Raw genomic sequence first — 13,763 nt, 5'->3', positions numbered from 1 at the left:
AGATAGGCCAAGACCTTATCCATTGTTTTATAAGTGTTGCTTACTTCTATCAAGTAATGTAACTACTGGTTTTAATGAGTAGTTTTATAAGGGTATGGCGCGTAAGCTACCTTTTAAATCTCTCACAAGGAGACGCGTTCTTTCAGCTTATACTCCCATGAGATTAAATATGTGAAAAATCAATCCGGAGAAAATAAGAAAAACCCTCTTTCGAAACTCAAGTGAATTCATTTAGATATTGGATTATCAATATAAAGTGAATTTGCCTAAATTTTACATAGAGAAGCGGACTATTTATAAAGGAAACACGAAGTTTGTATTTTTGTTTTACCTTCAGGTTCTGCAGGGCGAAGTGGATGGCAAGGAATCGGGTGAAGTGCGGTCACACTATCACTAAGTTGTGAAGCTACGTGGCAACCAAGGAGGACTGTTATTTGTAGGTTAACCGGTCCTAAAGTTTTTTATTTACAAATTATCCTAATGATATTCACAAAATTATCATTTCATCTCGATCCTTAAACAAGACATCACGCGAAAATACTGATCGTCACCCCTAAAATTTAATTTATCAGCAGCGGAAGGCTAGAAGCCCCGAGCGAGACAGAGGGCAAGAATGGAAGCGCTGTTGTGCCGGAAATTGGGCGATCCCACAACCGAAGAGAGGTCCAACTCTCCCATGGTATTGAGCAAGATCCACCCAATTCCCGAATTGGATTATCCCACCGCAGTGAGGGTGAGGATCAAAGCCACCAGCTTGAACTATGCGAATTACCTGCAGGTACAGGGCAAGTACCAGGAGAAGCCTCCCGTCCCCTTCATCCCTGGCTCCGATTACTCTGGGTTCGTCGATGCCGTGGGTCCCAATGTTTCCCAATTCAAAGTCGGAGACCCCGTTTGTTCCTTCGCCAGCCTTGGCTCCTTTGCTCAGTTCATCGTTGCGGACCAGTCCCAACTGTTAGTCTTCTTTGTCTTGCAATAACTCTAAAAAAATTTATTATAAATTTCTAAATTAAATCTGTATTTGTAATGAAGGTTTAAAGTGCCAGAGGGATGTGATATGGTGGCCGCTGGTGCACTTCCTGTTGCCTACGGAACATCACATGTGGCACTTGTCCACAGGGCTATTCTGAGCTCTGGTCAGGTTTTGCTGGTTCTTGGTGCAGCTGGGGAGTTGGCCTTGCTGCTGTTCAGATCGGAAAGGTTTGCGGCGCCATTGTTATTGCCGTCGCTAGGTACTTTCGCTCTTCTCTTATTTCCTTTGCTCTTATCTTCTCTTCATGTGAAGTCTAGTTCATTTCAATTCGGTGTTGTGTTTGGATTCTAGGGGAACTGAAAAGGCGCACTTCTTGAAGTCTCTGGGTGTTGATCATGTAGTGGACTTGAGCTATGAAAATGTTACCAAAAGTGTCAAGGACTTCCTCCAGGCTAGAAAGCTCAAAGGGGTTGATGTTTTGTACGATCCTGTTGGAGGCAAGCTGACCAAAGAAACGCTTAGGCTTTTGAATTGGGGTGCCAACATTCTGGTCATTGGCTTTGCCAGCGGGGAGTTCCCTGTCATCCCTGCTAACATCGCCCTCGTCAAGGTACGATTATTTTTTATTATATAGAAGCTGTATCGAAAGCAAACTGGTGGTCAAAACTACTAAATCAAGGGCCACTTTTGACTTCCATAGTTAAACAAGTTAGTGCAATTTATTTCTATATTTCATATATTTTAAGGCCTCTGGCTTTTAATCTCTTTCCACCAGAATTGGACAGTGCATGGACTTTACTGGGGTAGCTACAGAATACATCGACCTGGTGTTCTTGAAGATTCTATTAGGGAGCTACTCTCATGGGTGGCAAGAGGCTTGATTACCATCCACGTTTCTCATACTTACAGCCTGTCAGAGGTCAGGATATTCTTAAGCTCTTCCCACACCCCCCCTCTCTCCCCGGGGGGAAAAAATGAAATTGGGCCTACATTCTTTTAAAGAGTGGAGCTTTAGGTGAAACGTATCTCTCTATAGCCTTTACCAATTATATGGCACGTATAACTTCAAACATTTCGGAACTGAGAGCTCCAGTCAGGTAAGGAAGGTCAGTGAGATCTGTGTAGAAGAAACTAACTTGGATTTTTGTTAAAAACGAGAATGAATAACCCCTAGGGGTTGGCTCAAGTTGTAAGAGCCTTGGTCTTAGTGGTATGCTCCCTCTAAGTCCAAGGTTTGAACCCTTGAGTGTAAACAATTTTGAAGGGGCACGTCCCATCGGTGAAAGGCCGATGATTTACCTGATCTATAGATGGGGACGCGTTTCAGGAGTCCGGAGTTTAACCAAGTAAAAGACACGCTGCATTTGCACGGTCTCCGGGATTCCTCGTCATAAAAAAATGAGACTGGATGCATGAATGAATAGTTTGCAAAACACAACTCTATATGATAAACCAGAAACAGAGAATTGAAGGTGGGAAACTTTATCTGTATGTACACGTGTAATAACTACCATCTGACTCATTAACTTAAGTGAGCTAGCTAATTAAACACTTGATACACTTAACACTCCCTCTCAAGATTGGAGAATATATATTCAGAAGACCCATCTTACGTAAGGCAGAAAATGATAAATGAATGAGCACCAAAGAATCGAGCCATTATCATAGATTGAGACCAGGTGTGATAAATTTTCTCCTGTAAGAAGTTGAGTTACAAGCATAGATCCTGGACTATCTCCATTATGCAGAAAGAAAAGATTAGAAGAATCTTCTGATATAACAGAGGAAATACTAGTTTTGGAAGAAGCCACCATTGAAGGATTGAAGTTTGAAATATCAGGGGGAAATCAGATTGCTCTGATACGTGTGAAGAAGAAAATAGGTTTACCTTTTATGAAAGACGAGAAGGATGAATGATTAGAATAGTTTACATAACATAACTCTGTTTAATATTCCAGCCAGAGAGTAAAAGGCTGCCAACTCTAACTCTATGGACGCGTAACAACTACAGTCTGACTCATCAACTTAAGTAAACTAGCTAATTAAACACTTGATGTATACACTTATAAGGTCATGACTGGTTTGCCCAGCCATTGCATACTGGAGTGGGGCGATCCCAAACAAAGCTTTCTTTTCTTTAGATATGTTGGACCAAGTGGCTGCATTTACTTATTCAACAGTATATCCTGCATAGAGAAATAGACTCTGTTGGGTTTTTCCCTTTTTAATTTATGAAAAGAGTACCATAAATTCTCTCGCTAGCAAGAAGATTTTTCCTATTATATATCTATATATCAAGAAACACATTCAGAAATGTTCAACCTTGGTCTTGGTTGTCATGTGTACAGTGTTTGTGATACAGTTGGTTGGCTGCATAAAATTTCCAATGAAGCCACGAGCCAAGTTATAACACCTCTAAGTACGGAATTCGTACTATTTGTTGTTAACATTTAAAGAAACTCGTAGGTTGTTCTCATTTGCTCATCCACATTTGCCAAGGATTTAATGGTTCGAATAGAAGCCATTCCTTATTGAAGCATAATTAACCCTAAAATGGTGAGAGTCTTGGGTGATCTAGTTTCCAATATTTGTGTGAGAAGTAAAATTAGATTTCAGAAGGCTTATGCCAAAATGAACCTTGCAAACTTGGAGAAAATTCTTCAGCAGCCTGTTTGAACAAGCTGCACATCCATCATAATTTGCAACATGCTTGGTGTATATTGCTTAAAAGGAGCATCTTGGTCAAGTTTGGACGATGTGATTATTAATGTCTGCTAGTTGATTGTATTCAAATTAGTAGTGGGCGATTTATCAACTCAAGTTCTTGTTCTTGGCAGGCCAGCCTCGCTTTTTCTGCCATCAAAGATAGGAAAGCAATTGGGAAGGTGATGATTATTCTTGATGACAAGAGAAATGTAAGATCTAATCTTTAACTTGGTCAGGATTCAGCTGGGATGAGGTGTTACCCTTAGCATTTGCATGTCAGATACTCCACCTTTTCATTACTCAAGACATTATGAATGGTGTCTTTTGTATTATCATTATCAAATCGATGACCTAGTAATAACATGAAATCTATACAAGCAGACCAGTCTCTTGCAAAATAAATAGGGATCATGTGTTAAATGTGTAAGATTACTTATTAAAAAACTGTTTAAGATGATGTTTTATGTTGCAGAAACACAGTAAAATGCTACTTTCTGCTGCTCTGAAGTGATTTGCATGGAAGTTGAAACTTGAAACTGTCTTATATTTCCAGGCAATCAAATGAATGAATATATTTTCTTAAAATAAATCTACTTACAACCGGTTTGGGGAGCCGGCGCGGAACCGTGTCCTACATGGCACGTTTGGAAACGGCATCATTTGAAATTTGAAATCAAGTCCCGAGCCCTTTGCATATTTCACTTTCACATTTCACATTTCACCTTCACTTTCTCCCGCTCGATCCCCTACCCTCTTCTCCCCATTCCCATTGTCTTCCCCAGGAAGTTCACCAGAGCCACAAACCCACTTGGTCTTCTCCACCAGATCCACGAAGCGGCTTCAGAGCAGTCTCTGTAGGACACGGTTCTACTCCTCTTGATATGAACCCGTAGGAAATAGAATTCCTTGAACCTACAATCAATTTGAAAATTTTTCAAGAAAGTCAAAATCAAGTCAATGGATGGAGAACCTAGACCCGATGAGAACTAGTTTTAAGAATCTAGATTATATTAAAATCTAGACCTGTTGAAAAACAAGTCTCAAGAACCCAGATTACAAGGAGGAACGCCACAAAGATTGTGATTTATCTTTGATAAGTTCAAGAGTTCAATCAAGAACAATAGGAGAAAACTCAACTTACAAATAAAATTCAATATTGTCTAGGGTTTCAAATGAGGCTACAAAGAGTATTTAAACCAAACCTAATTAAAACTCTAGCCAAAATAAAGCCCATTTTACCAAAAATACCCCTGGATGAACAGTGTCGCAGCTATAGTAACACTTCATTACCCCTCTTGAAACCCTAGTTTCTAAAAAGTAAATTTCCAAATAAGCCATTGGCCAAAATACAAGGTCTTTCCGAAAATCATAGTTCATTAAAAATAAGACGTGTGGGCCAAGCATATTTAAGTCCACTTATTCTAAACTAATAAAATAAATCATTTAACTAAATTGGAAGCCTCCAATAATAATAGGCCCGATGTCTAAGTCATGTCTTCCACAACTTGAATCAAGTAGATCAAAACTAGTTCTCCTTCTTTCAAGCTCATCTTGAGTGTTGGGATCTTGCTAGATTCATCCCAAGTGGATTGCACCAATTCGTGCATTGTTTTCTTGATCTTCTTGGCCCTTGATCTTGTAATTGGCCCGTCTAGAACTTGCAAATGATCTTTAAGAGTAAGCCCATCTTGGTTCCCATCATTCTCTCTCTCCTCAAAAGGATTCGACCTCGAATCTTCACCTACATCAAAAGGAGAAAGATCAGAAACATTGAAAGTAGCAAAAACATTATACTCATCTGGAAGATCCACTTTATATGCATTGTCATTAATTTTCTCAAGAATTTGGAAAGATCCATCTCCTCAAGGATTCAACTTAGTCATTCTTTGGGTTGGGAATCTTTCTTTGCGCATGTGAACCCAAACCCAATCTCCTGGTTCAAAGATGACACGCCTTCACCCTTTATTGGCTTGGGAAGCAACCCTTTCATTCTTTTGGGCAATTTGAAGTCGTACCCTCTCATGAAGTGACTTCACCAACTCCGCCTTCTTTTGTCCATCCAAGCTATTGCCATCAACAGGTAAAGGCATCAAATCCAAAAAAGTAAGTGGATTAAATCCATAAACAATTTCAAAATGAGAATATGAAGTAGTATTATGCATGGTCCTATTATATGCAAACTCTATAAATGGCAAACAATCCTCCCAAGTTTTTAAATTCTTATGAACAATAGTGTGTAAAAGCTGAGTTAAAGTCCTATTAACTACTTCAGTCTGACCATCAGTTTGTGGATGACAAGTAGTGGAAAATAAGAGCTTAGTATCCAATTTCCCCCACAACACCTTCCAAAAGTAGCTAAGGAATTTAGCATCCCTATCAGAAACAATACTCCTAGGTACACCATGGAGTCGCACCATCTCCCTAAAAAACAAGTTAGCTATGTCTGTGGCATCATCTGTTTTATGACATTGAATGAAATGTGCCATCTTACTAAATCTATCCACAATCACAAAAATAGAATCTCTACCCTTTTTTGTCCTAGGCAGCCCCAAAACAAAATCCATAGATATGTCTACCCATGGCTCACTAGGAACGAGTAAGGGTGTATACAACCCATGTGGCAAAATCTTAGATTTAGTCTTTTCTACATGTAATGCACCTTCCACAAATACGATTAACATCTCTCTTCATCTTAAGCCAAAAGAAATGTTCATGCAAAATGTTTAAAGTTTTCTTAACACCAAAGTATCCCATTAATCCCTCATCATGTGCCTCACACACCAATAATTCACGCATAGAACAACTTGGCACATAAAGTTTGCTTTCTTTAAACAAATAACCATCATGCTTGTAAAACTTACAAAATGCCGCCTTATCACATCTCATATACACATCAGAAAAGTTAGCGTCATCGACATACATTTCTTTCACATATTCAAATACAAGCATTTTAGCACTCATAGAAGTAAGAAGTACATACCTCCGGGATAGAGCATCAGCAACAATGTTCTCCTTACCTTACTTGTAACGGATGACATAGGGAAATGTCTCAATGTATTCCATCCATCTAGCATGCCTTTTATTCAACTTACCTTAACCCTTGAGATGCTTCAATGATTCATGATCAGTGTGGATCACAAATTCCCTTAGTCATAGGTAGTGCTGCGAAGTTTCTAATGCACGAACAAGAGCATAAAGCTCTTTGTCAAAAGTAGGGTACTTCAGGGATGCCCTATTTAGCTTTTCACTAAAGAAGGTTATGGGCCGCCTATCCTGCATCAAAACGGCTTCAATCCCTATTCCTGAGGCATCACGTTCAATCTCAAAAGTTTTGTTAAAATTAGGTAATGCTAATAAAGGTGCAGAGCACAACCTTTCTTTAATAGTGGCAAAAGCATTCTCTTGATTAGCCCCCCAATGAAACCCAATATTCTTTTTAATTACCTCAGTGAGTGGTGCAGCAATAGTGCTAAAGTCTTTAACAAAACACCGATAAAAGCTAGTTAAGCCATGAAAGCTTCTTACCTCAGTGATGCTTTTTGGCGTTGGCCACTTCTTGAAGGCCTTGACTTTCTCTTCATCCACCTCAATACCTTTTGTACTAACAACATAACCAAGAAAAATAACTTTTTCCATGCAAAAGGCATATTTCTTGAAATTAGCAAATAACTTTTCATATCTCAACACATCAAACACATATCTCAAATGCTCAATATGTTCATTTAAGTCCTTCTTGTACACTAAGATATCATCAAAGTACACAACCACAAACTTGCCTATGAATGTACGTAGGACATGGTTCATTAATCTCATGAAAGTATTGGGCGTATTTGTAAGTCCAAATGTCATAACCAACCATTCATAAAGCTCATACTTAGTCTTAAAAGCAGTTTTCCATTCATCACCATCTTTCATTCTAATTTTATGATACCCACTTTTAAGATCAATTTTACTGAAAATACATAAGTCATGCAATTCATCAAGCATATCATCCAATTTAGGAATGGGATGGCGATACTTTACGGTGATATTGTTGACCGCCCTGCAATCAATGCACATCCTCCACATCCCATCCTTCTTTGGCACTAGTAGCAATGGTACTGCACAAGGGCTCATGCTCTCCATCACGTAGCCCTTGCTCATCAAATCCTCAACTTGCCTCTGAAGCTCCTTTGTCTCCTCTGGATTACTCTTATAGGCTGCTTGGTTTGGAATAGCAGTTCCGGGCACAAAATCAATCTGGTGCTCAATGCATCTAATGGGTGGCAACTCATTTGGCATCTCCTCCGGGAATACATCCTTAAACTCCTGCAACAAAGAAACAGTCAAACTAGGAAGACACTGGTTAGTTTCATCAAAAGTAAGATAAGACTCTTTATAGACAAGAAAAATCATAGGGCGATCTGCGAAGAAAGCCCTTTTAACCTCACTCTCTCTTGCATAGAAACTCACTTTTGCCTTTCATTTTCTCTCTGCAGACTCTCTTTCTTTTTTCTCTCGTGGCTATACTATTTTTTCTTTACTCTCAGCCACCTCTCTACTTTCTTTTTCACTCTTTCTTTTATGCTCATTTTCACTCTCACTCTTTCTTTTTTGCTCAATCACTTTTTCACTCTTTCTTTTTTTATCACTCTCATTTTAACTCTTTTTTTTTTAGCAACCTCACTTTTCAATTCCAGTTGGTCCTCATAGACCTGGCTTGGAGTGAAAGGAGCAAGCTTGATTGTTTTGCCCTCATTTTCAAAGCTGTACATGTTCTTGAACCCATCATGTGTCACCCTCCTATCATACTGCCACAACCTCCCCAACAAAATATGGCCAGCATGCATAGACACAACATCACAAAACACATCATCCTGATACTTCATAATAGAAAAAAGTAACTAACACTTGTTTGTCCACCCTAACCTTTCCACAATCATTCAACCATTTCAATTTGTATGGTCTAGAGTGTTTTAAGGTTGGTAAATTCAATTTCTCAACCAAAGTAGTGCTAGCCACATTAGTACAACTCCCTTCATCAATGATCATATTACATACCTTATTGTTAACGTGGCATTTAGTATGGAAAATGTTCTCTCTGTTGCTTTGCATCACCCACCTTAATGTGTGCATTGAGAGCACGCTTGGCAACAAGAGACTCACTTGTCACTGGGTATACCACTCCATCATCATCACTAGCATCAACCAACTCGGGCACCTCATCACTATCATCCTCATTCTCAGTCATCACCTCCTCATTGTCACGCATGATCATCACTCTCCTATTTGGACATTGAGAAGTAATGTGCCCTGAACCCAAACACTTAAAACATTTAATATCTCTATTCCGTGAAGGTTGGTATTCTACCTTGGGTTCGTTACTAGTTCCCTCATATTTTCCTTTAGGTGGTTCGGTCTTTCTCTTTGCTTCAGCTGGATCATTCCTATCTCAATTTGATTTCCAAGTAGTGCTAGAAACCGAAGTGTACCTTGTTGTCTATTTTCTCTTTAACTGTCTTTCCACCTTCATAGCCATGTTCACCATGTCCTCTATCTCCACATAATGCTGCAATTCAATTATATTGGCTATGTCCCTATTCAAACCACTCGAAAATCTAGCCATGGTGGCCTCCCGGTCCTCCTCTATATTAGCCCGAATCATCGCCACCTCCATTTCCTTATGGTAATCCTCCACACTCCTAGACCCCTGTGTAAGATTTTGTAATTTCTAGTAAATGTCCTTATAGTAATGGCTAGGTACAAATCTCTGTCTCATGAGAGCTTTCAACTCTCCCCATGTCTCTACAGGCCTCTCATAGTTCCTCCTCCTATTGGTCACTAATTGATTCCACCAAATAATAGCATAATCAGGGAACTCAATTACCGCCAACTTCACTTCCTTCTCCTCAGAGTAATTATGGCAATCAAACACCAACTCTATTTTTTTCTCCCACTCTAGATAAACCTCAGGATTAGCTTTACCTTGAAAAGATGGTATTTTCATTTTGATCCTCCCAAGGTCTCTAACTACACCATCCCGACCCCTGAGATTCCCCTCAAGTCGTCTTTCACGCCTAACTCTTCCATGTCTACCCGACCTAACTTCAAATGTTAAGTCTTCCTCATCCTCACCATCTCCTTCATTCTCATACTCATTTTCAACTCTATGCTCACGTCGCCTCCTATCTCTCCCACCTTGCAAATTTATAATCGTTGTTTCTTGATGATCCATCATATCCCTTACTTCACCCAACACAAAGTTCAACCGCTCAAACTATTATTGCATGGCTTGCAACACAAAGGATGAGTTATCTGCTCTCCCCCTTGATGATGAGCTACTCCGATGAGACATTATAAGGTGCTGCACAAAAGAATGTTAGTGGTAAAAAAGTAAACCTCACACACTCCCTTACGTGTTTACACTCAAATAATGGCACTTCACTCGTGTTTCACTCTTAATTGACTTTTTCCCGATAATAATCTCACTCTCTTGCATTTTACCTCAAGAGTTTTCCGACTCAAGTTCTTTAAGAACTAATTGAACTCAATCAAGACAAAGCAACATTGTTTTATCACAACTAGTAATTAGGTCCAAGAAACAAGAAAAAGAGAAATACGGAAGGAATGAAAAAAAAAAAAAAAAACATGTGAATCAAGGAAATTATACAAATGAAACAGTAACTATAAGACAAGATACCAACTAGAATAATGTATGCAGCCCCTTTGATGATAAGGCTCAAGAAAAAAAAAAATTGGATTTTCTTTTTTTTGGGTGATTTTTTTTTTTCTTTTCACCAATTGATTTGGTCACAATCAAGAATAAGCAATTGAGAAAACTCTAACAATAACTCAAAAACCCTAAGACAAGTGATATACGGCAGCCCCTAGAACAAGAGATTTCAGCCAACACAAACTCTAAAATAATGAAATTCAGCAACCCTAACAATAGTGAAGAAATCTGGCAGCCACCTCTATTTTTTTTTTTTTTTTTGTAATCAATCCTAGAACAATGAAGCTCTAGAATTAAATATGCAATAAATAAAAGATAGAATTAGACCTAATTGGAAACCTTGCTCTGAATACCAAATGATATGAACCCGTAGGAAATAGAATCCCTTGAACTCACAATCAATTTGAAAACTCTCCAAGAAAGTCAAAATCAAGTAAATGGATGGAGAACCTAAACCCGATGAGAACTAGTTTCAAGAATCTAGATTATATTAAAATCTAGACCCGTTGAAGAACAAGTCTCAAGAACCCATATTACAAGGAGAAATGCCACAAAGGTTGTGATTTACCTTTGATAAGTTCAAGAGTTCAATCAAGAACAAGAGGAGAAAACTCAACTCACAAATAAAATTTAATATTGTATAGGGCTTCAAATAAGGCTACAAAGAATATTTAAACCAAACCTAATTAAAACTCTAACCAAAATAAAGCCTCTTTTACTCAAAATACCCCTGGATGAACAGTGTCGCGGCTACAGTAACACTACAGTAACCTCTTGAAACCCTAGTTCCTAAAAAGTAATTTTCCAAATAAGCCCTTAGCCAAAACACAAGGTCTTCCCGAAAATCCTAGTTCATTAAAAATAAGACGTGTGGGCTAAGCATCTTCAAGCTCACTTGTTCTAAACTAATAAAATAAATCATTTAACTAAATTGGAAGCCTCCAATAACAATAGGCCCGATCTCTAAATCATGTCTTCCACAGCTTGAATCAAGTGGATCAAAACTGGTTCTCCTTCTTTCAAGCACATCTTGAGTGTTAGGCTCTTGTTAGCTTCATTCTAAGTAGATTGCACCAATCTGTGCATTGCTTCCTTGATCTTCTTGGTCATTGATCTTGTAAGTGGCCCGTCTGGAACTTGCAAAAGATCTTTAAGGATCTTCTTTGCCCACAAAGCGGCTTCAGAGCAGTCTCCGTAGGACATGGTTCTACTCCTCTTCTCCTCGAACCCAAGACCCACAAACCCTGCTATGTCAAGCTTGTACCACATCACCGAACAAGGTTTTAATCCTTCCTTACCACCAAGGAAAGAGCCCAAAAGATGAAATTAGACTTACGTTCGTATTTCTTCTCAAACTCCTCAGTAAGATGTCTTTTCACAAATGTTGTTTTTCCTGCATTGTTCAAACACTCAAAATTAAATAAGCAAAATCGTCAACAATCCAATATGAGTTCCAAAACAACAACGAAATCAAAGGTAACTAATTTATAACATACTCTTTTAAAAAAAAAATGATTTATCACATACAAACCCAACTGCATTAGATGGAAATGACAAAGAATAAAATTTAAACCTAAAGAACTTTGATTTATTATTTTAATTTTTGTTCTACCATAAAGATCTGTTCTTTGGAGTGTTTTTAATTGAGAATTATATAATGAAAATGGTAAAGAACGGGAATAAAACCCTAGATAAAAAGGGACTATATTAGCAAAAATACACAGCTTAGTCAAAGAAAAAAAAAAATTTTTCTATCTAACAATCCTAAATTTCCCCCGCAACCAGTCGGATCTTGAAGGAAAGAATACAGTAAAGGAAATTTACCCGTTCCACCATCGCCAACAATTACAAGCTTGAAGCTTGGATAATCGACGGTCTGCTGGTTTGGCAAAGCCTGAAACGCAAAAGCAAAAAATCAAATATCCTAGAAAACACATAATCAAAATGGCAAACAACTGCAACATAAAACGAAGACGAAAATCAAAGAAAAGAAAAGGGATATTTTTCAAGAAATTACGAAACTAGAGTTATACCATTTTTTTCCCTCTTTCTGTTGTGAGTAGTGGCCCTCTTAGACAGTTCTTGATTCAGAGAGTGAGATTTTTTTTTTTTTAATATCAACTGACGTGGCAGTGCCACGTCATCCGGTTCTGCGCCAATTCCACACCGGCGGTTGTATATAGCAGAATTTATTTTCTTATATGTTACATATATATATATATATATATATATATATATATATATATACACTTAGTTATGTATGTATGTACATATATTGAGATAATGTAATAGTAGACCGTTACTTAGTTTTGGTCAGTACAGGTACCATCCTCATATCGCACCTCCTGAACAGAAAGAAGTTGATGTTGAATACAAATGGGTGATTCGAGGCTATAAGTTAATGTTCATGCTGAAAGTTGAGAGTAGGGCCATAATTATTCAATAAGTCGTTAGGGGAAAATTAGGGTTAATTATAAAATCAGTTATGGGTTTTTGCCGGTGTGTAAATCATTCCCATCGGTTTCATTTTTTGATGATTTATTCCATGCGTATGTATGTTTTTATTTTTTACAATTAAATCTCTATCCATCTCTTGTCAACTTATCTAACGACAGTATTAGGGACTAAATTGACTAGGTCCAGCCCATTGAAAATCAATCACTAATACTAAGGGAAGAGATAAGGCAGATAAGAGATAAGACAAGAAAGAGATAAACTAAAAATAGTTGGCTTAGACTCCTAAGAGAAAAAGGTTTTACAAGACAAGTTGGACTCACTCCAAGGAAATAGATCTCTATAAGGAAGGGGCCCAAGCTCTCTACACAAGATCTCTCCACAGGCTCTCCACGACTTCTCTACACCTAAATTAAATTCCTCCATTGTATTGAGCGATATGTGAGATCTAGGGGTATAATTGGTCCGGTTCGGTTCAGTTTTGGACATATTTTAGAATCGAACCGGTATATATCGGTTTTGAGATTTGAAGAACCGATACCACATCGATTACACGTACTACCAATATATAGTGATAATATATTGCAATATATTATAATATATATTATAATTGTATTATAGACTATGGTTATATATTATAATATATAATATACTGATATATTATAATATATTATGATATATAATGATATAGTATTAATATAACTACTAATACAATAGACTATAGTGATAATATATAGTTATCTATATAAGATTTTAAAATTTAATATTATATTAATTAGTAATTTATTATATAATACAAAATTATTTTATATATAATTGTACATATTATATATAAAAATTATATATGATATAAAAAATCATATAAAAAATATTTTATACAATATAAAAAATTAAAAATATATATATATAAAATGGTCC

General features: G+C 37.5%; 1 protein-coding gene and 1 long non-coding RNA gene across 2 annotated transcripts; one reads left to right on the top strand and one right to left on the bottom strand.

Annotated features, from left to right (window-relative positions):
• Window positions 1–532: 532 nt before the first annotated feature.
• On the top strand, window positions 533–4,136 carry LOC121246854 (quinone oxidoreductase-like protein 2 homolog). The gene is given in 6 exon segments (XM_041145164.1): window positions 533–954; window positions 1,033–1,163; window positions 1,166–1,232; window positions 1,325–1,583; window positions 1,749–1,892; window positions 3,811–4,136. Coding segments are annotated over 6 exon segments (1,038 nt in total). The 5' UTR covers window positions 533–613; the 3' UTR covers window positions 3,907–4,136.
• A 7,428-nt stretch (window positions 4,137–11,564) lies between these two features.
• LOC121246855 lies at window positions 11,565–12,497 on the bottom strand. Its single transcript, XR_005937172.1, has 3 exons — window positions 12,425–12,497; window positions 12,216–12,285; window positions 11,565–11,784 (listed from the first exon to the last, which is right to left on the bottom strand). It is a non-coding gene; the product is annotated as an uncharacterized LOC121246855 (long non-coding RNA).
• Between the last annotated feature and the right edge of the window lie 1,266 nt (window positions 12,498–13,763).

Source organism: Juglans microcarpa x Juglans regia, chromosome 1S, assembly GCF_004785595.1.
Source record: "Juglans microcarpa x Juglans regia isolate MS1-56 chromosome 1S, Jm3101_v1.0, whole genome shotgun sequence".
Lineage (NCBI taxonomy): Eukaryota > Viridiplantae > Streptophyta > Magnoliopsida > Fagales > Juglandaceae > Juglans > Juglans microcarpa x Juglans regia.
Note: the sequence above shows the minus strand (reverse complement) of the source record. Positions and strands in the feature narration are given on the sequence as shown.